This window comes from Salmo trutta, chromosome 16 (assembly GCF_901001165.1).
Source record: "Salmo trutta chromosome 16, fSalTru1.1, whole genome shotgun sequence".
NCBI classification, from domain to species: Eukaryota; Metazoa; Chordata; class Actinopteri; order Salmoniformes; family Salmonidae; genus Salmo; species Salmo trutta.
The window spans coordinates 15,001,663-15,022,166 of NC_042972.1; the positions used below are offsets into that span (position 1 = coordinate 15,001,663).

The following is a 20,504-nucleotide window of genomic DNA, read 5'->3' on the forward strand; positions in this document are numbered from 1 at the left end:
TCTAGCGCTGAAATACAGTACCTTAGACCGCTGCGCCACTTCTGGGTTCACTCTGATTGGTTTGGAAGAGTTGGAAGTCATAGTTGCGTCCAGATTGAATGCCCAGCTCATGTTAATGTCTACCTCCAGTTGATCCATGTGTGATCCACCCACTCAATGCAACAGGGCATCTACTGACACGCCTACTCCTTGAGAGGTAGTAATAGATCACTGTCATGTCTGTGACCTAAGGTTACCTCAGTTGGATGCACCATCTATTGGAAGGGCCCAGCATGGGTTTTGGCACACCGTCGAGGTAGAAACCTGCACAAACTTTGATCTAAATCTACATGTTCTACATATCAATACCAATAGGCAATGTTAGCTGGCTGTGTTAGCTGGCTAAATGTGCTGTATGTCAAGTAATGATAGGACTTCTGGTGTGGATAAGTCTCTCCACACGCGTTCGGTCTACGCTCATTTCCTGACAGGTGTGAGGGTAGAGGACTTAGCCATGCTAATCTAGTCTAGCTTTCCCTACATAGTTCTGCTTGGCTGTGAGCTGGAGTTAGCCATGCTAGCCTAGTGTGCACTATATAGTTCTTCTTGGCTGTGAACTCCACTGGTACTGTTTGCAATGTGCCATGGATGGACCCTGGGACTTAAACACTGTAATCAGAGCCAGTGCAGGATATTGGCCAAATTGCACATGAAAGCAGGGACATTTGAGGGAAGCTTGAGCACTAAATATTATGATAAATTATAGCCTAATATAGAGAGTTAAGTCTCAGGCAAACTGAAATAACACAGATTAGCATGCAATGGAGGAGAAAAAATGCTTTTAAAGCAGGATTGTTTTTTTATCTGTCTCAAAAGAAAAATACCTTCAGGGGTTTTTTCTTTAGTGCTGCATTGCTCTGCCCACACACACAAACACGGCACAGTGACAATCCCTGTTTGTGTGTGTGTTTCGAAGGACCAGATTTGCCATAAGAATACATGGATTTAATTTCATCAGCCATCAAGAAAAAATGGAAATGTTACATCTTTAATGTATACACACAAACAGATTGAGGCGACTTGCTGGCGGTTGAAGTGAATGGAAGTGGCCCCAGACCTGCCCTCTCTCCCAGCTTCAAACCCCTCAACCCCTCATTACTACCCATACTCTATATCTATATACATCACCCTTCCCCCTCGGTCCTGCACCTCCGTCCTTCACCCCCATGCACCCTCACCCTCCACCCCCGCTAGGTTGATACCCCACAGGAAGTCCTGCTCTACGGGGGGAAATGGGTCCCAGATGCCTGCATGTGTCCCACTGGGCTCCAGAGGAGGGATGGAGGAGCAGCGGTAGGGGGAGGGGTGCTGGGCAATGCACTCTTTCCAAGACAGAGGCTTGTGGTAGATAGAAGCTTGTGCCTTACTATCCACAGATCTAAGATCAGATTACTCCACAGCCAAATCCTGACCATATCCATAAGGAGGGGGAAATATCTGACCCTGGACTAGTGATTAGTTGATTATTCTACTAACTCCAAGACAGCGTGATGAGGATGAGCCATCTGTTAAGGTGAGAAGTTTGGTGAACAGTGTATTCTAGGACTCATTTTCAACAGGTCCCATGTTACTCAATGCTTACTTATGATGGAAGATCCTTGTGCCGTTGATCAGCTGTCTTTACTCAAGACTTTCTTAGAACTTGGCAGGAAGGCAGTAACCAAATTCAAGTATTATGGATTTAAGAAATATCATTTTTTTCTTTGCTTAAAAACTTTAAAAGTCCCTCCTCTTTCAACATACACTTTCCCCAGTACAGTATTTCAATACTACGGATCAGTTCGGACCATAACATATGGGCAAAACCTAAAGTACACATTACGATGGCCTATACTCCTCTTTGATATCAAAGCCATTTCTATGCACGTCCTCTTGATATCGTGCTGTCTGTTTGCAGCCACAGGAGGGGTTAATTATTAACCCCCAAAAATAAAAGTCAAAAGAAAAAAAGGGTCCGGAGTGTTTAGTGAAACATTATGTCAAGACTCTGACAAGGAAATGAAATGTGCAACATCAATCAGCCTATGAGGAGGGAGATCAAACAACCCTCCCCACTCCTGCATCTGGTTCTGTTTGGACTTTTTCTTCCTCTCCTTCCTTTCTTTTCCATTTCTTTATTCATCTCCCATTCTCTCTCCCTCTCTCAATATTTTTCCCTCTGTTCTGTGCGAGGGGTGCACGTTCCATGCTGTTCCTGTTAGCCTGTCGTTCGCTCATTCTTTCCATGATGGTGGCATGGAGGCATGCTCTGCTAAGGTAAGCAGCCCCAAGGTTAGCTCCGGACGGCCCAGCGCACAACAATGGGCTTCCTGTCCTTCTTCGCAACCCCACCCGGAGGTTGGAGACAATTTATTTATAATTCCCAGTTAATCTGGGAATTGACTTGGGAATTTCGGTTGAAATTAAAGGGCATTTTGTTTAAATAAGGCCTGTTATAATTCTTATGTGTTGTCCACTTGGTAACACTTTATTTAAAGTCTGCTTGCATACAGCATTATAACGCATGATAGACATGCATGAGACCTTATAAAGTCTTATAATAAAGCTTATAAGATGCTATCACTCTACATAACATTTCAACGGACTCAAATTGTTTGGTTTTTAGTCGGGATCAATATGAGATGATTCTAAGTCATTATAAGGGGGTTATGCATGCTTATTCCTGCATCTTAAGTCTAACCTCCACTTCAGTATCTCAGTGACTGGAATACATTTTTGGAGTTGATTGATTGCAGTTGAGTGTAGTTGATCCCAGCTCTCTTGTATATGGCTATATAAAACTCATAAAGTTCACCTCCTTCAAATGCAGAGGCAATCACACTTCGTGTCCTGTGATAAAACCATCAATACTAATATAAAGTCTGTCATAACATAACATGACAATTCATATACATTACTTGAAGTAACTATTCATGTCTACTGATAAATGTGTAGTTATCGAGGCATCATGTTTGATTACATTTCAGGAGATTGTCTACAGATATTGGTTAGGAGTTGTATTGCATTTGTGTGTGTGTGTGTGTGTGTGTGTGTGTGTGTGTGTGTGTGTGTGTGTGTGTGTGTGTGTGTGTGTGTGTGTGTGTGTGTGTGTGTGTGTGTGTGTGTGTGTGTGTGTGTGTGTGTGTGTGTGTGTGTGTGTGTGTGTGTGTGTGTGTGTGCGTGTATGTGTGTGTCCCTTGTGGTGTGTCCCTGCAGGACCAGATGTGTGTTCCCCTGGGTTCCTGGTGTGGAGAGAGAACATGTGTCTACTCCACCAGAGGGCATGGATGGCATAATTAGCAGCCCTCTCACCTTAGTGAGATGGGGTCACAAGCTCACAGGGTTAGGGGTTATTTAGGGTCCTCGATGGGCTGTCGCCATGGCTACATGTCTCCCATATAGAGATTGCAGTGGATAATGCATATAAATGGAATTGCTTAAATAAGGACATTCATTCTAGTTGTTCTATTTCTAAACCTGTTTTGAAAAGTTATTCAAAAAATTATTCATATGACATACTGTATGTTGAAAATACAATTTTCATTTACTAGGTTTTGTGGCATATTTTCTATTTTTATACTGAACAAAAGGTATATTCACAGTGGCAGTATTGTTTTAAGGTTTAAAGGAATAATCCCAGTTGTCATGATGCCATTTCTATTTGGCTACTATTAAACAGAAATGTGACATCACAATGTTTATTGTTTAAAGTGAAAATCTGTCTAATGTTAATCCACATGTTTTTGGCCCAGACTGGCTTGGAGGATTGACCCTTGGCATGAGGGATGTGTCTTTATAGCGTCTTGTGATAGATATTAAGGATGCCACATAAATATTACAGAGATCACTTCTGACACAGTGAACTCACACTTGTTCTTTCTAATTTGAGAAATAATAACATTTTTATTTTATAATAAAAAAGGAGTAGTCCTTGAGATATCATGCATAAAAGGTTTTCACTGTAAATGTTTAGATATTACATCTACTTAATCTTCAACATACCAAGCGCATTCATTCAGTACTAATCCCCACAATCAACAAAGAAACATGTTTTAATATCTTAGAAGTCAAAGTGCACAACAAACCTATGAGCCTTGAAGCATGTAATGAATTGATGAGAAGAGAGACAGACAGACAGACAGACAGACAGACAGACAGACAGACAGACAGACAGACAGACAGACAGACAGACAAGCGGGTGCGGGAGAATGACAGGAGTGCTCCAGCAGGAGAAATCTGGAACCTATAAAGACACAGACAACTTCTGCAGCTTTTAGCAAGGCTTCTCGCAATTGGCTGAGAAGGCCACTTACCCCCTTCCCAGCCACCCACCAACCTCGAGCTCACTTCCTGCTTCCAAACCACACCCTAAGAAGCTGGTTCTGACCAATCGCAGCTGCCCGCAGGCTCCTAGTTTGCAGGGCGGGTATAAAAGCATGGGAAGTAGCACGGCGAAGTAGATGGTTTGTTGTTGTTCTGCACACGGGTTGAGGAGATGGGAAACTGGAGGTGAGGAATTCACCACAGAGGCACAGGAAAGAGACAGAGCTTTCTGACTGACTGGGAGTAAAGCCAAAGCCTATGGATCTTCAACAGTTTGCAGTTTAGAAGCGTGAAGCGTATCACTCATCGTCCTTCACTGGAGGAAGAAGACGAAACTTCTAAGCCTGTGTGTCTCTACCAGAACTTCCCACACGGCTGTCTGAAGAAGAGAAATAGAGGGAAAGAGAGAGAGGAACGAAGAGCAAAAACCAGCCTGCCTTGGAAAGGGAAGAAGGACGGTGTCCTGAGAGGGAGGTGGCTATGCGCGAGGAGGTTTCCTGCGCCAACTCCCCTGAGGGGGGGCTGGGGGCCAGCGAGGAGGAGCTGGAGCGGGGCTCCAAGAAGAGTGGGCCAACGGGGGGGCGAAAGCGGGTGCCGTACCCCAAGAAGGACAGTTTGGGTCGGGCCGAGGAGAGGGCCGTGGTCAGCGGGAGCCCCAACTGCCTGGTTCCATCGGGGCCAAAGCGGCAGAAGAAGCAACAGAGCTCCCCCACGTCGGTGGTGTGCGTGGCCCCATCTATGCTGAGCTCCAGCGGCCTCGGTTTGAGCCCGGGCGGCGAGCCCTTCGAGGACCTGCACACGCAGCGAGTGATCGCCAATGTTCGTGAGCGCCAGCGCACACAGTCGCTGAACGACGCCTTCGCCTCGCTGCGTAAGATCATCCCCACTCTGCCGTCCGACAAACTTAGCAAGATCCAGATCCTGAAACTGGCGTCTCGCTACATCGACTTCCTGTACCAGGTGCTGCAGAGTGATGAGATGGATGCCAAGCTGGCTAGCTGCAACTACCTGGCCCACGAACGCCTCAGCTACGCCTTTTCCGTCTGGAGGATGGAGGGTGCCTGGGCAATGTCTGCCAGCCACTAGTGTCCCCTCTCCATCCTGCTCTGCGCGTCCTGCTCTGTCTTAACCTTACTTTCTCTGCCCCTTCCTTCTTGTACTGCCTAACCCCACCATCCCTGTCCTCCCCTAACCCACTATCTCTGTACCCTGTAACCCCACCATCCCTGTCCTCCCCTAACCCACTATCTCTGTACCCTGTAACCCCACCATCCCTGTCCTCCCCTAACCCACTATCTCTGTACCCTGTAACCCCACCATCCCTGGCCTCCCCTAACCCACTATCTCTGTACCCTGTACCCTGTAACCCCACCATCCCTGTCCTCCCCTAACCCACTATCTCTGTACCCTGTAACCCCACCATCCCTGTCCTCCCCTAACCCACTATCTCTGTACCCTGTACCCTGTAACCCCACCATCCCTGGCCTCCCATAAACCACTATCTCTGTACCCCCTAACCCTACCAATCCTGGCCTCCCCTAACCCACTGCTCCATCACTCACCTTACCCACTGCCCCATCACTCAACTTACCCACTGCCCCATCACTCAACTTACCCACTGCCCCGTCACTCCCACTGTACCCATTCACCCTTCGACCTTTGCCCCCCCAACCCCCCTTTCCACCTCAAATGCCCCTGTATGCCGCCTAACAATTTAGCCACAACTCCACGGTACACCCCTGCAGGTATGTTTAAAAACATGCACGAACACACACACACACACACACACACACACACACACACACACACACACACACACACACACACACACACACACACACACACACACACACACACACACACACACACACACACACACACACACACACACACACACACACACACCACACACACACACACACACACACACACAACATGTGTCACATATGGCCAAACAGCCAGAGCCTCTGTGCTTTCCCAAAAGCATGATGATCGTTAAAACCTTTACAGGAGCATCGTTGAATCTGCAAGCTGTTTCCCAAAACAATCGTTGCTAACGTTGCACTTGAACACACTCGTAACTTAGCTCCATCGTTAAGGGGAAACCAGGCCCAGACTAGCAACGCTAGTGACAAGGAAGTTGAACGTATTGATCAGTCTACAGGTATTATGGGCATGTTATCCAGAGCTTATTGGTATTATGGAAACACCATGTACTGCAAATATTTTTCATTTTAATTTGTTGTTTCAATTGGTTGACCATGTAGTAATGGTTTATTTTTAAGTATTTATTTTATGAATGACAACAATGATGAGAACATATGTTATAATTCACAGGTTAGAAAAGCGGAACCATCTGACATATCTGTGCATCGAACGAATGTAAATATGCCTTTTCTAATTTAACTGATCAATGTGACCCTTTAGGGTGATTGATGGGATAACAAGCTAACCTGATTAAACATTCCCAAACAAATCAGAATTTCCTACTCCGGAATGTTTAGAAAAGTGAGTTTTTCTTGCTTTCACCTTCTCTTTAAAATTCAGATATTGCATCGTCATTTAAGGAAATATGTTTTTATTTGTTGAAGTGGGAAAGAGTATGAGTCTTTATTTGAATATGTCAAAATGCATTATGCTATTAATAAATAGGAAGAGCCTATTCCCAATGGATCAGTAGGGAAACGCATTTGATAAATATCTGACTGTCACATGTCCAGTGCCCATGTGCATGAATGCATGTGCATCTCTGTATGTTTGTAACTATTGATTAACTATTTAAACAAAATATATTTTTCTGTAACATAATTAAAAGTAATAATATAGTTAAAACAGAATGACAAATTAGGAAATTGTAGTATTGTATAATAGCCTAAATTACAAATAAAAACATCTAGTAATGCGGAATCATAATTACAATATTCAATTTGCTTTCTTATTTTAGATAAAACATATGTTGACAATTTTGACAACAAACACTTTAATATTTTCATTCACATCAAATTATTATAAAGATCCTGTCCTTTCATCATAAGATGTAATATCAATCAAATTTCCTAACATAAAAAAATGATGCTTCAGTTACATTAATGTTGCTCCAGTTACGAAATGTCGTATTTCATGAAAATAGCATTTTAATGAAACATTGTATTGTAATATGTAGCAATCTAGTACAATCCTAAATCATTTTACAGTTTTAGGCAGAAATATTTAGCTATCTGTGTAGATAAGAAAATAGAATGACTGACAATAGTTTGGAGTTCTACATAATATTTAAACCCAACCAGCCATAACCAATACCAGCAGCCCACTACCTGAAAATTGTCAAATTATTATTATAGTGACAATATAACCGTTTAACTGTGGATTAATAATGTTTTTTAATTTTTTAAAATGTTTATAATATCATATTATATTTTCTAAAACGTTTTTAAGTACATCAATGAGCGATTCAAATGTGCATGTAGTTTTACCATTGACTCACTCTTTTATCCAGATCATTATCTAGCAGGCAGACTAGACCAGAAAAAGTTATGGTTTTTTTCTCTAGTGTTATCAGATACCGGGGTCCTGCACAGTTATATCAGGCAAATCAGGTATATCAGGTATATCAGGTACATCAGGTTATATCAGGTACATCAGGTTATATCAGGTACATCAGGTTATATCAGATATATCAGGTATATCAGGTACATCAGGTTAAATCAGGTACATCAGGTTAAATCAGGTACATCAGGTTATATCAGATATATCAGGTATATCAGGTACATCAGGTTATATCAGGTACATCAGGTTAAATCAGGTACATCAGGTTATATCAGGTATATAAAGTACATCAGGTTATATCAGGTTATATCAGGTATATCAGGTATATCAGGTATATCAGGTTATATCAGGTACATCAGGTTATATCAGGTACATCAGGTTATATCAGATATATCAGGTATATCAGGTACATCAGGTTATATCAGGTACATCAGGTTAAATCAGGTACATCAGGTTATATCAGGTATATAAAGTACATCAGGTTATATCAGGTTATATCAGGTACATCAGGTTAAATCAGGTACATCAGGTTATATCAGGTATATAAAGTACATCAGGTTATATCAGGTATATCAGGTTATATCAGGTATATCAGGTTATATCAGGTATATCAGGTTATATCAGGTATTTCAGGTTATATCAGGTATATCAGGTATATCAGGTTATATCAGGTATATCAGGCGAAAAAAGAGGGATAGAGAAAAAGCAGCCCTGCCTCCCTCCCTGCCTCATTCCCTCCCTCTCTCCTCTCCCCTGCAGCCTTGCCCTTTCTCCTCAGGATCTTGTATCCAGTGTCATCTAATCAGGGCCTGCCGAGGCCCAGACAAGCAGGAACCGTTAGATTGGAAACAGTTGTGAGGCATTAGGAAGGTGTGTGTGCCAGGGGAGAGTTTGATGGTGCGTGTGTGTGAGTGAGCCAATGTATATATGTGTGTGTGCTTGTTTATGTGGAGTTCTTATGCGTTCGTATCAGTGTTTGTAGCCTATGCACTGGCATGTGTCTACTTGTGTGTTTACGTGTATGTGTGTGTACATCCTTGTGCGTGTGTGTGTGTACATCCATGTGTGTGTGTGTTTGTGTGTGTGTGTGTGTGTATGCTATTTCTAGCTTTTGTTATCTGCCTTTCCTCTCAGTCTCTTAAAAAAAAAGTAAACTTGGCGGAATTAGCGGCCACTCTTCTGAATGCAGATAAGAACCTAGAAGATAAGCTTTTATTGAAAGATAAAAGATGAGTGTGAGCTAACTGAAAAGCCCATCAAAGAGAACCAGGAAGACAGGATTAAAAGGGAGAGGTAGGAAAGAACGAGGAGCCAAAGAAAGGACGATGAGGTGCAGGGAGCAGAGGCTATCCGTCATAATGAGGTGTTCCTAATGTTTTGAACAATCACACACACTCACACATTTTCAGTAGAAATACGAACAAAGTTATACAAACATAACATAAAACATTCAAATAAAATGTGTACACACATGTACAAATGCCCATACGTAAAACATACATAATACATAAAACACACTTAAAGACAATCACACACACACTCACAAACAAATGTTGAATAGAACACACACACGTGCACACACACACGTGCACACACGTACACACGTGCACGCACTAGTAGTGCTGCCTCCTGGTATTCCCTTTACATTACTATAACATCCTCAGCAGCATCAAAAGCCAGACTTTGAAGGTTCCACCACTGTGGTTGGAAACCCAAACTCTACATGTAGATGAGTCTATCTTTGAAGAGAAGCATAGTCATTACATCTTGTTCTGCTTCCTAACGTTATCTACTGAACTGTTCTGCTTCCTAACATTATCTACTGAACTGTTCTGCTTCCTAACGTTATCTACTGAACTGTTCTGCTTCCTAACGTTATCTACTGAACTGTTCTGCTTCCTAACGTTATCTACTGAACTGTTCTGCTTCCTAACGTTATCTACTGAACTGTTCTGCTTCCTAACGTTATCTACTGAACTGTTCTGCTTCCTAACGTTATCTACTGAACTGTTCTGCTTCCTACCGTTATCTACTGAACTGTTCTGCTTCCTAACGTTATCTACTGAACTGTTCTGCTTCCTAACGTTATCTACTGAACTGTTCTGCTTCCTAACGTTATCTACTGAACTGTTCTGCTTCCTAACGTTATCTACTGAACTGTTCTGCTTCCTAACGTTATCTACTGAACTGTTCTGCTTCCTAACGTTATCTACTGAACTGTTCTGCTTCCTAACGTTATCTACTGAACTGTTCTGCTTCCTAACGTTATCTACTGAACTGTTCTGCTTCCTAACGTTATCTACTGAACTGTTCTGCTTCCTAACGTTATCCACTGAACTGTTCTGCTTCCTAACGTTATCTACTGAACTGTTCTGCTTCCTAACGTTATCTACTGAACTGTTCTGCTTCCTAACAATATCCACTGAACTGTTCTGCTTCCTAACAATATCCACTGAACTGTTCTGCTTCTTAACGTTATCTACTGAACTGTTCTGCTTCCTAACGTTATCTACTGAACTGTTCTGCTTCCTAACGTTATCTACTGAACTGTTCTGCTTCCTAATGTTATCCACTGAACTGTTCTGCTTCCTAACGTTATCTACTGAACTGTTCTGCTTCCTAACGTTATCTACTGAACTGTTCTGCTTCCTAACGTTATCTACTGAACTGTTCTGCTTCCTAACAATATCCACTGAACTGTTCTGCTTCCTAACGTTATCTACTGAACTGTTCTGCTTCCTAACGTTATCTACTGAACTGTTCTGCTTCCTAACGTTATCTACTGAGCTGTTCTGCTTCCTAACGTTATCTACTGAACTGTTCTGCTTCCTAACGTTATCTACTGAACTGTTGCCTTCCTAACGTTATCTACTGAACTGTTCTGCTTCTTAACGTTATCTACTGAACTGTTCTGCTTCCTAACATTATCTACTGAACTGTTCTGCTTCCTAACGTTATCTCCTGAACTGTTCTGCTTCCTAACGTTATCTACTGAACTGTTCTGCTTCTAACGTTATCACTGACTGTTCTGCTTCCTAACTGTATCTCCTGAACGTTCTGCTTCCTAACGTTATCTCCTGAACTGTTCTGCTTCCTAACGTTATCTACTGAACTGTTCTGCTTCCTAACATTATCTACTGAACTGTTCTGCTTCCGAACGTTATCTACTGAACTGTTCTGCTTCCTAACGTTATCTACTGAACTGTTCTGCTTCCTAACGTATCTACTGAACTGTTCTGCTTCCTAACGTTATCTACTGAACTGTTCTGCTTCCTAACGTTATCTACTGAACTGTTCTGCTTCCTAACGTTATCTACTGAACTGTTCTGCTTCCTAACGTTATCTACTGAACTGTTCTGCTTCCTAACATTATCTACTGAACTGTTCTGCTTCCTAACATTATCTACTGAACTGTTCTGCTTCCTAACGTTATCTACTGAACTGTTCTGCTTCCTAACGTTATCTACTGAACTGTTCTGCTTCTTAACGTTATCTACTGAACTGTTCTGCTTCCTAACGTTATCCACTGAACTGGTCTGCTTCCTAACATTATCTACTGAACTGTTCTGCTTCCTAACGTTATCTCCTGAACTGTTCTGCTTCCTAATGTTATCTACTGAACTGTTCTGCTTCTTAACGTTATCCACTGAACTGTTCTGCTTCCTAACATTATCTACTGAACTGTTCTGCTTCCTAACGTTATCTCCTGAACTGTTCTGCTTCCTAACGTTATCTACTGAACTGTTCTGCTTCCTAACGTTATCTACTGAACTGTTCTGCTTCCTAACGTTATCTCCTGAATTGTTCTGCTTCCTAACGTTATCTTCTGAACTGTTCTGCTTCCTAACGTTATCTACTGAACTGTTCTGCTTCCTAACGTTATCTACTGAACTGTTCCTGGCCCCCTAACGTTATTCTACTGAACTGTTCTGCTTCCTAACGTTATCTACTGAACTGTTCTGCTTCCTAACGTTATCTACTGAACTGTTCTGCTTCCTAACGTTATCTACTGAACTGTTCTGCTTCTTAACGTTATCTACTGAACTGTTCTGCTTCCTAACATTATCTACTGAACTGTTCTGCTTCCTAACGTTATCTCCTGAACTGTTCTGCTTCCTAACGTTATCTACTGAACTGTTCTGCTTCTTAACGTTTATCCACTGAACTGTTCTGCTTCCTACGTTATCTCCTGAACTGTTCTGCTTCCTAACGTTATCTACTGAACTGTTCTGCTTCCTAACATATCTACTGAACTGTTCTGCTTCCTAACGTTATCTACTGAACTGTTCTGCTTCCTAACGTTTCTACTGAACTGTTCTGCTTCCTAACGTTATCTACTGAACTGTTCTGCTTCCTAACGTTATCTACTGAACTGTTCTGCTTCCTAACGTTATCTACTGAACTGTTCTGCTTCCTAACGTTATCTACTGAACTGTTCTGCTTCCTAACGTTATCTACTGAACTGTTCTGCTTCCTAACGTTATCTACTGACTGTTCTGCTTCCTAACGTTATCTACTGAACTGTTCTGCTTCCTAACGTTATCTACTGAACTGTCTGCTTCCTAACGTTATCTACTGAACTGTTCTGCTCCTAACATTATCTACTGAACTGTTCTGCTTCCTAACGTTATCTACTGAACTGTTCTGCTTCCTAACGTTATCTACTGAACTGTTCTGCTTCTTAACGTTATCTACTGAACTGTTCTGCTTCCTAACATTATCCACTGAACTGGTCTGCTTCCTAACATTATCTACTGAACTGTTCTGCTTCCTAACGTTATCTCCTGAACTGTTCTGCTTCCTAACGTTATCTACTGAACTGTTCTGCTTCTTAACGTTATCCACTGAACTGTTCTGCTTCCTAAGGTTATCTCCTGAACTGTTCTGCTTCCTAACGTTATCTACTGAACTGTTCTGCTTCCTAACATTATCTACTGAACTGTTCTGCTTCCTAACGTTATCTACTGAACTGTTCTGCTTCCTAACGTTATCTACTGAACTGTTCTGCTTCCTAACGTTATCTACTGAACTGTTCTGCTTCCTAACGTTATCTCCTGAACTGTTCTGCTTCCTAACGTTATCTACTGAACTGTTCTGCTTCCTAACGTTATCTACTGAACTGTTCTGCTTCCTAACGTTATCTCCTGAATTGTTCTGCTTCCTAACGTTATCTTCTGAACTGTTCTGCTTCCTAACGTTATCTACTGAACTGTTCTGCTTCCTAACGTTATTTACAGAACTGTTCTGTTTCCTAACGTTATCTACTGAACTGTTCTGCTTCCTAACGTTATCTTCTGAACTGTTCTGCTTCCTAACGTTATCTACTGAACTGTTCTGCTTCCTAACGTTATCTACTGAACTGTTCTGCTTCCTAACGTTATCTCCTGAACTGTTCTGCTTCCTAACGTTATCTACTGAACTGTTCTGCTTCCTAACGTTATCTACTGAACTGTTCTGCTTCCTAACGTTATCTCCTGAATTGTTCTGCTTCCTAACGTTATCTTCTGAACTGTTCTGCTTCCTAACGTTATCTACTGAACTGTTCTGCTTCCTAACGTTATCTACTGAACTGTTCTGCCCCCTAACGTTATCTACTGAACTGTTCTGCTTCCTAACGTTATCTACTGAACTGTTCTGCTTCCTAACGTTATCTACTGAACTGTTCTGCTTCCTAACGTTATTCACGGAACTGTGGAAACTGAAATTCCTTCCTACAGTAAATGAAACGTGCATGTGTTTAGGAACTTCTGTCGTGTGTGTAACGAGTGTTTGGATAAAGTGTGTGTTTATATGAGGGGTTCATATTGGGTGCATTTGTGTGGCTGTTTTATATGGATGTGTGTGTTGTTGTTTGCATTTGTGTGTGTGTAGCATGTGTGTGTGTATTTAAGTGGATGTGTGTATATGTGTGTGTAAATGCAGATGTGCGTGTTGCTGGGTTCATGTGTGTGTGTGTGATTTAGAATACGCTGCTGTATTTAACCTGGCAACAACAAGTGGCGCTCAACTCTGCTTATTCTTCAATTAAAGGGCTGTCACTGTTCTTTCCTCTGCCGGAACCTCTGGCTCTGCATGTGTTTGAGGGTTGCAGTTGCAGTTACTTTGCACTGATCTAGGACCAGCTGTTATAGATCCTCTGTGGCACATCTGGCTTTTAAGAGCTTCAGAGCCTTGCAAACAGGCCGATGGTTCCAAGAGTTGTGGGCTTTTGCTACTCATCTTTAGTGTTAGGGGTTTGAACTTTGAGCTGATGCTTGAGCAGGTGCTGGATGGATAGATGTGTTGCATGGGCTGGGCTTTTCCAACAGCTGTAGTGTGGATATAGTGCACGTAGTGCATCACAGAGTTCTGGGTTTGACACTTAGAGCACAACAGAGTACTGGGTTTGACATGTAGTGCATCACAGAGTTCTGGACTTGACACGAAGTGCATCACAGAGTTCTGGGTTTGACATGTAGTGCATCACAGAGTTCTGGGTTTGACATGTAGTGCATCACAGAGTTCTGGGTTTGACACATGGTGCGTCACAGAATTCTGGGTTTGACATGTAGTGCATCACAGAGTTCTGGATTTGACACATGGTGCGTCACATAGTTCTGGGTTTAACACGTAGAGCATCACAGAGTTCTGGGTTTGACATGTAGAGCATCACAGAGTTCTGGGTTTGACATGTAGAGCATCACAGTGTTCTGGGTTTGACATGTAGTGCATCACAGAGTTCTGGGTTTGACACGTAGTGCATCACAGAGTTCTGAGTTTGACGCATAGTACATCACAGAGTTCTGGGTTTGACATGTAGTGCATCACAGAGTTCTGGGTTGACATGTAGTGCATCACAGAGTTCTGGGTTTGACATGTAGTACATCACAGAGTTCTGGGTTTGATACGTAGTGCATCACAGAGTTCTGGGTTTGACATGTAGTGCATCACAGAGTTCAGGGTTTAACGTGTAGTGCATCACAGAGTTCTGGGTTTGACATGTAGTGCATCACAGAGTTCTATACTTTGGGTTTGACATGTAGTGCATCAAAGAGTTCTGGGTTTAACACGTAGTGCATCACAGAGTTCTGGATTTGACATGTAGTGCATCACAGAGTTCTGGGTTTGACACGTAGTACATCACAGAGTTCTATACTTTGGGTTTGACATGTAGTGCATCACAGAGTTCTGGTTTTAACACATAGTGCATCACAGAGTTCTGGGTTTAACACGTAGTGCATCACAGAGTTCTGGGTTTAACGCATAGTACATCACAGAGTTCTGGGTTTGACATGTAGTGCATCACAGAGTTCTGGGTTTGACACATAGTGCATCACAGAGTTCTGGGTTGACATGTAGTGCATCACAGAGTTCTGGGTTTGACATGTAGTGCATCACAGAGTTATGGGTTTGACATGTAGTGCATCACAGAGTTCTGGGTTTAACACGTAGTGCATCACAGAGTTCTGGGTTTGACATGTAGTGCATCACAGAGTTCTGGGTTTGACATGTAGTGCATCACATAGTTCTGGGTTTGACACGTAGTGCATCACAGAGTTCTGGGTTTGACACATAGTATATCACAGAGTTCTGGGATTGATACGTAGTGCATCACAGAGTTCTGGGTTTGACGCATAGTATATCACAGAGTTCTGGGTTTGACAAGTAGTACATCACAGAGTTCTGGGTTTGACACGTAGTACATCACAGAGTTCTGGATTTGACATGTAGTGCATCACAGAGTTCTGGGTTTGACATGTAGTGCATCACAGAGTTCTATACTTTGGGTTTGACATGTAGTGCATCACAGAGTTCTGGTTTTAACACATAGTGCATCACAGAGTTCTGGGTTTAACACGTAGTGCATCACAGAGTTCTGGGTTTAACGCGTAGTACATCACAGAGTTCTGGGTTTGACACGTAGTGCATCACAGAGTTCTGGGTTTAACACGTAGTGCATCACAGAGTTCTGGGTTTAACACGTAGTGCATCACAGAGTTCTGGGTTTGACACGTAGTACATCACAGAGTTCTGGGTTTGACACGTAGTGCATCACAGAGTTCTGGGTTTGACACGTAGTGCATCACAGAGTTCTGGGTTTAACACGTAGTGCATCACAGAGTTCTGGGTTTGACACGTAGTACATCACAGAGTTCTGGGTTTGACACGTAGTGCATCACAGAGTTCTGGATTTGACATGTAGTGCATCACAGAGTTCTGGGTTTGACATGTAGTGCATCACAGAGTTCTGGGTTTAACACGTAGAGCATCACAGAGTTCTGGGTTTGACACGTAGTGCATCACAGAGTTCTGGATTTGACATGTAGTGCATCACAGTGTTCTGGGTTTGACATGTAGTGCATCACAGAGTTCTGGGTTTGACATGTAGTGCATCACAGAGTTCGATACTTTGGGTTTGACATGTAGTGCATCACAGAGTTCTGGGTTTGACACATAGTGCATCAAAGAGTTCTGGGTTTAACACGTAGTGCATCACAGAGTTCTGGGATTGACATGTGCATCACAGAGTTCTGGGTTTGACACGTAGTGCATCACACGGTTCTGGGTTTAACACGTAGTACATCACAGAGTTCTATACTTTGGGTTTGACATGTAGTGCATCACAGAGTTCTGGATTTGACATGTAGTGCATCACAGAGTTCTGGATTTGACACGTAGTACATCACAGAGTTCTATACTTTGGGTTTGACATGTAGTGCATCACAGAGTTCTGGGTTTGACATGTAGTGCATCACAGAGTTCTGGATTTGACATGTAGTGCATCACAGAGTTCTATACTTTGGGTTTGACATGTAGTGCATCACAGAGTTCTGGGTTTAACACGTAGTACATCACAGAGTTCTGGGTTTAACACGTAGAGCATCACAGAGTTCTGGGTTTGACATGTAGTGCATCACAGAGTTCTGGGTTTGACACGTAGTGCATCACAGAGTTCTGGGTTTGACATGTAGTGCATCACAGAGTTCTGGGTTTGACATGTACTGCATCCCAGAGTTCTGGATTTGACACGTAGAGCATCACAGAGTTCTGGGTTTGACACGTAGTGCATCACAGAGTTCTGGGTTTGACACGTAGTGCATCACAGAGTTCTGGGTTTGACACGTAGTGCATCACAGAGTTCTGGGTTTGACACGTAGAGCATCACAGAGTTCTGGGTTTGACACGTTGTGCAAGAGCAGAGTTCTGGGTTTAACACGTAGAGCATCACAGAGTTCTGGGTTTGACATGTAGTGCATCACAGAGTTCTGGGTTTGACATGTAGTGCATCACAGAGTTCTGGGTTTGACACGTAGACCATCACAGAGTTCTGGGTTTGACATGTAGTGCATCACAGAGTTCTGGGTTTGACACGTACTGCATCACAGAGTTCTGGGTTTGACACGTAGACCATCACAGAGTTCTGGGTTTGACATGTAGTGCATCACAGAGTTCTGGGTTTGACACGTAGTACATCACAGAGTTCTGGGTTTGACACGTAGTGCATCACAGAGTTCTGGGTTTGACACGTAGTGCATCACAGAGTTCTGGGTTTAACACGTAGTGCATCACAGAGTTCTGGGTTTGACACGTAGTACATCACAGAGTTCTGGGTTTGACACGTAGTGCATCACAGAGTTCTGGATTTGACATGTAGTGCATCACAGAGTTCTGGGTTTGACATGTAGTGCATCACAGAGTTCTGGGTTTAACACGTAGAGCATCACAGAGTTCTGGGTTTGACACGTAGTGCATCACAGAGTTCTGGATTTGACATGTAGTGCATCACAGTGTTCTGGGTTTGACATGTAGTGCATCACAGAGTTCTGGGTTTGACATGTAGTGCATCACAGAGTTCGATACTTTGGGTTTGACATGTAGTGCATCACAGAGTTCTGGGTTTGACACATAGTGCATCAAAGAGTTCTGGGTTTAACACGTAGTGCATCACAGAGTTCTGGGATTGACATGTGCATCACAGAGTTCTGGGTTTGACACGTAGTGCATCACACGGTTCTGGGTTTAACACGTAGTACATCACAGAGTTCTATACTTTGGGTTTGACATGTAGTGCATCACAGAGTTCTGGATTTGACATGTAGTGCATCACAGAGTTCTGGATTTGACACGTAGTACATCACAGAGTTCTATACTTTGGGTTTGACATGTAGTGCATCACAGAGTTCTGGGTTTGACATGTAGTGCATCACAGAGTTCTGGATTTGACATGTAGTGCATCACAGAGTTCTATACTTTGGGTTTGACATGTAGTGCATCACAGAGTTCTGGGTTTAACACGTAGTACATCACAGAGTTCTGGGTTTAACACGTAGAGCATCACAGAGTTCTGGGTTTGACATGTAGTGCATCACAGAGTTCTGGGTTTGACACGTAGTGCATCACAGAGTTCTGGGTTTGACATGTAGTGCATCACAGAGTTCTGGGTTTGACATGTACTGCATCCCAGAGTTCTGGATTTGACACGTAGAGCATCACAGAGTTCTGGGTTTGACACGTAGTGCATCACAGAGTTCTGGGTTTGACACGTAGTGCATCACAGAGTTCTGGGTTTGACACGTAGTGCATCACAGAGTTCTGGGTTTGACACGTAGAGCATCACAGAGTTCTGGGTTTGACACGTTGTGCAAGAGCAGAGTTCTGGGTTTAACACGTAGAGCATCACAGAGTTCTGGGTTTGACATGTAGTGCATCACAGAGTTCTGGGTTTGACATGTAGTGCATCACAGAGTTCTGGGTTTGACACGTAGACCATCACAGAGTTCTGGGTTTGACATGTAGTGCATCACAGAGTTCTGGGTTTGACACGTACTGCATCACAGAGTTCTGGGTTTGACACGTAGACCATCACAGAGTTCTGGGTTTGACATGTAGTGCATCACAGAGTTCTGGGTTTGACACGTAGTGCATCACAGATTTCTGGGTTTGACACGTAGTATATCACAGAGTTCTGGGTTTGACTCGTCGTGCAAGAGCAGAGCACAGACCAACATGAGAGTGTGTAGAAACTATATAGTCCATATAAAGATATTGGTCTAATGCAAACGGGAGGTATGACATTGCTCTTTATTTTTTTATTTGTTATTTTATTGAACCTTTATTTAACTAGGCAAGTCAGTTAAGAACAAATTCTTATTTTCAATGACGGCTCTTCATCCATTATCATTATCAATTCAGTGTTCCAGCTCACGTCAATAAAAAAAGAAAACTACGTACATGATCTATACTGAACAAATATATAAACACAACATGCAACGATTTTACTGAGTTACAGTTCATATAAGGAAATCAAGTCAATTGAAATTGAAATAAATTCATTAGGCCCTAATCTAGGGATTTCACATGACTGGGCAGGGGCGCAGCCACTGGGGCGCCAGACCCAGCCAATCAGAATGAGTTTTTCCCCACAATAGGGCTTTATTACAGACAGAAATACTCCTCCGTTTCATCAGCTGTATGGATGGCTTGTCTCAGACAATCCCGCAAGTGAAGAAGCCGGATATGGAGGTCCTGGGCTGACATGGTTGGACGTACTGCTAAATTCTATAAAACGACATTAGACGATGGTAGAGAAATTAGCATTAAATTCTCCCCCAATAGCTCTAGTGGACATTCCTACAGTCAGCATGCCAATTGCACCCTTCCTCAAAACTTGTGGCATTGAGTAGTGTGAAAAAACTGCACATGTTAGAGTGGCCTTTTATTGCCCGCAGCCCAAGGTGCACCTGTGTAATGATCATGCTGTTTAATCAGCTTGTTGATATGCCACACCTGTCAGGTGGATGGATCATCTTGGCAAAGGAGAAATGCTCACTAACAGGGATATAAACAGATTTGTACACACAATTTGAGCGAAATAAGCTCTTGTTGTGCGTATGTTACATTTCTGGGGTCTTTTATTTCAGATGATGAAACATGGGTCCAACACTTTACATGTTGCGTTTATATTTATCTATGTGTTAAAGGGATAGTTCAGAGAAGATACATATTTAGAGAGGAAATATCTAAGTATCTAATATCGCAGAACTATCCCCAACATGAGTAGGCTTCTGTCTCAGAAACCTTACAGATGAGGTCAATGAAGACTAAAATGCTCCTGTCCAAGTGTGTGTGTGTGTGTGTGTGTGTGTGTGTACCTAGTACTGCATCAGTTGCTTCTTTGTAAATCAACCACACTTACATTTTCATTTTGCTAGAGAGAGAGAGAGAGAGAGAGAGATAAAGAAATGCCAAGGAGGCTCTGCCCAAATCCAGTCAGTAGGAGGGGATCTACTGTACTTTAGTCCAAAGTGACGCTTAGATCACAACTTGTTATTCGCTGCTGTATCATACCCCCGTTTGGTACACAAGAAAGCAAGAAATTCCTGGCAATTTGTGTATTATGGTGTAGTCACAGGACACCCACAAACACACATGCTAACTGGATAGCTTTCTTTCTCTTGCTCTCTTCTCTTTCACTCTTTTTCACTCTCATTCTTTCTCTCTCTCTCTCTCTTTCTCTCTCAGCATGGAAAGCTGCACTGTAATTACAGACAATTGAGAAAGCTCCAGATGAAATATTTGCTTGTTAAACAAGAGAAAGAGCAGAAGTTAAGCACTGTGGGCTTTGTTCTACACTATGT

General features: G+C 42.6%; 1 protein-coding gene across 1 annotated transcript; it reads left to right on the forward strand.

The window, feature by feature from the left end:
- The first annotated feature begins 4,442 nt into the window (after window positions 1–4,442).
- Window positions 4,443–5,767, forward strand: LOC115150156 (twist-related protein 2-like). Its single transcript, XM_029693137.1, has one exon. It carries the CDS (start codon window positions 4,822–4,824, stop codon window positions 5,425–5,427), a length of 606 nt encoding a protein of 201 aa, XP_029548997.1. The 5' UTR covers window positions 4,443–4,821; the 3' UTR covers window positions 5,428–5,767.
- Window positions 5,768–20,504: the final 14,737 nt, after the last annotated feature.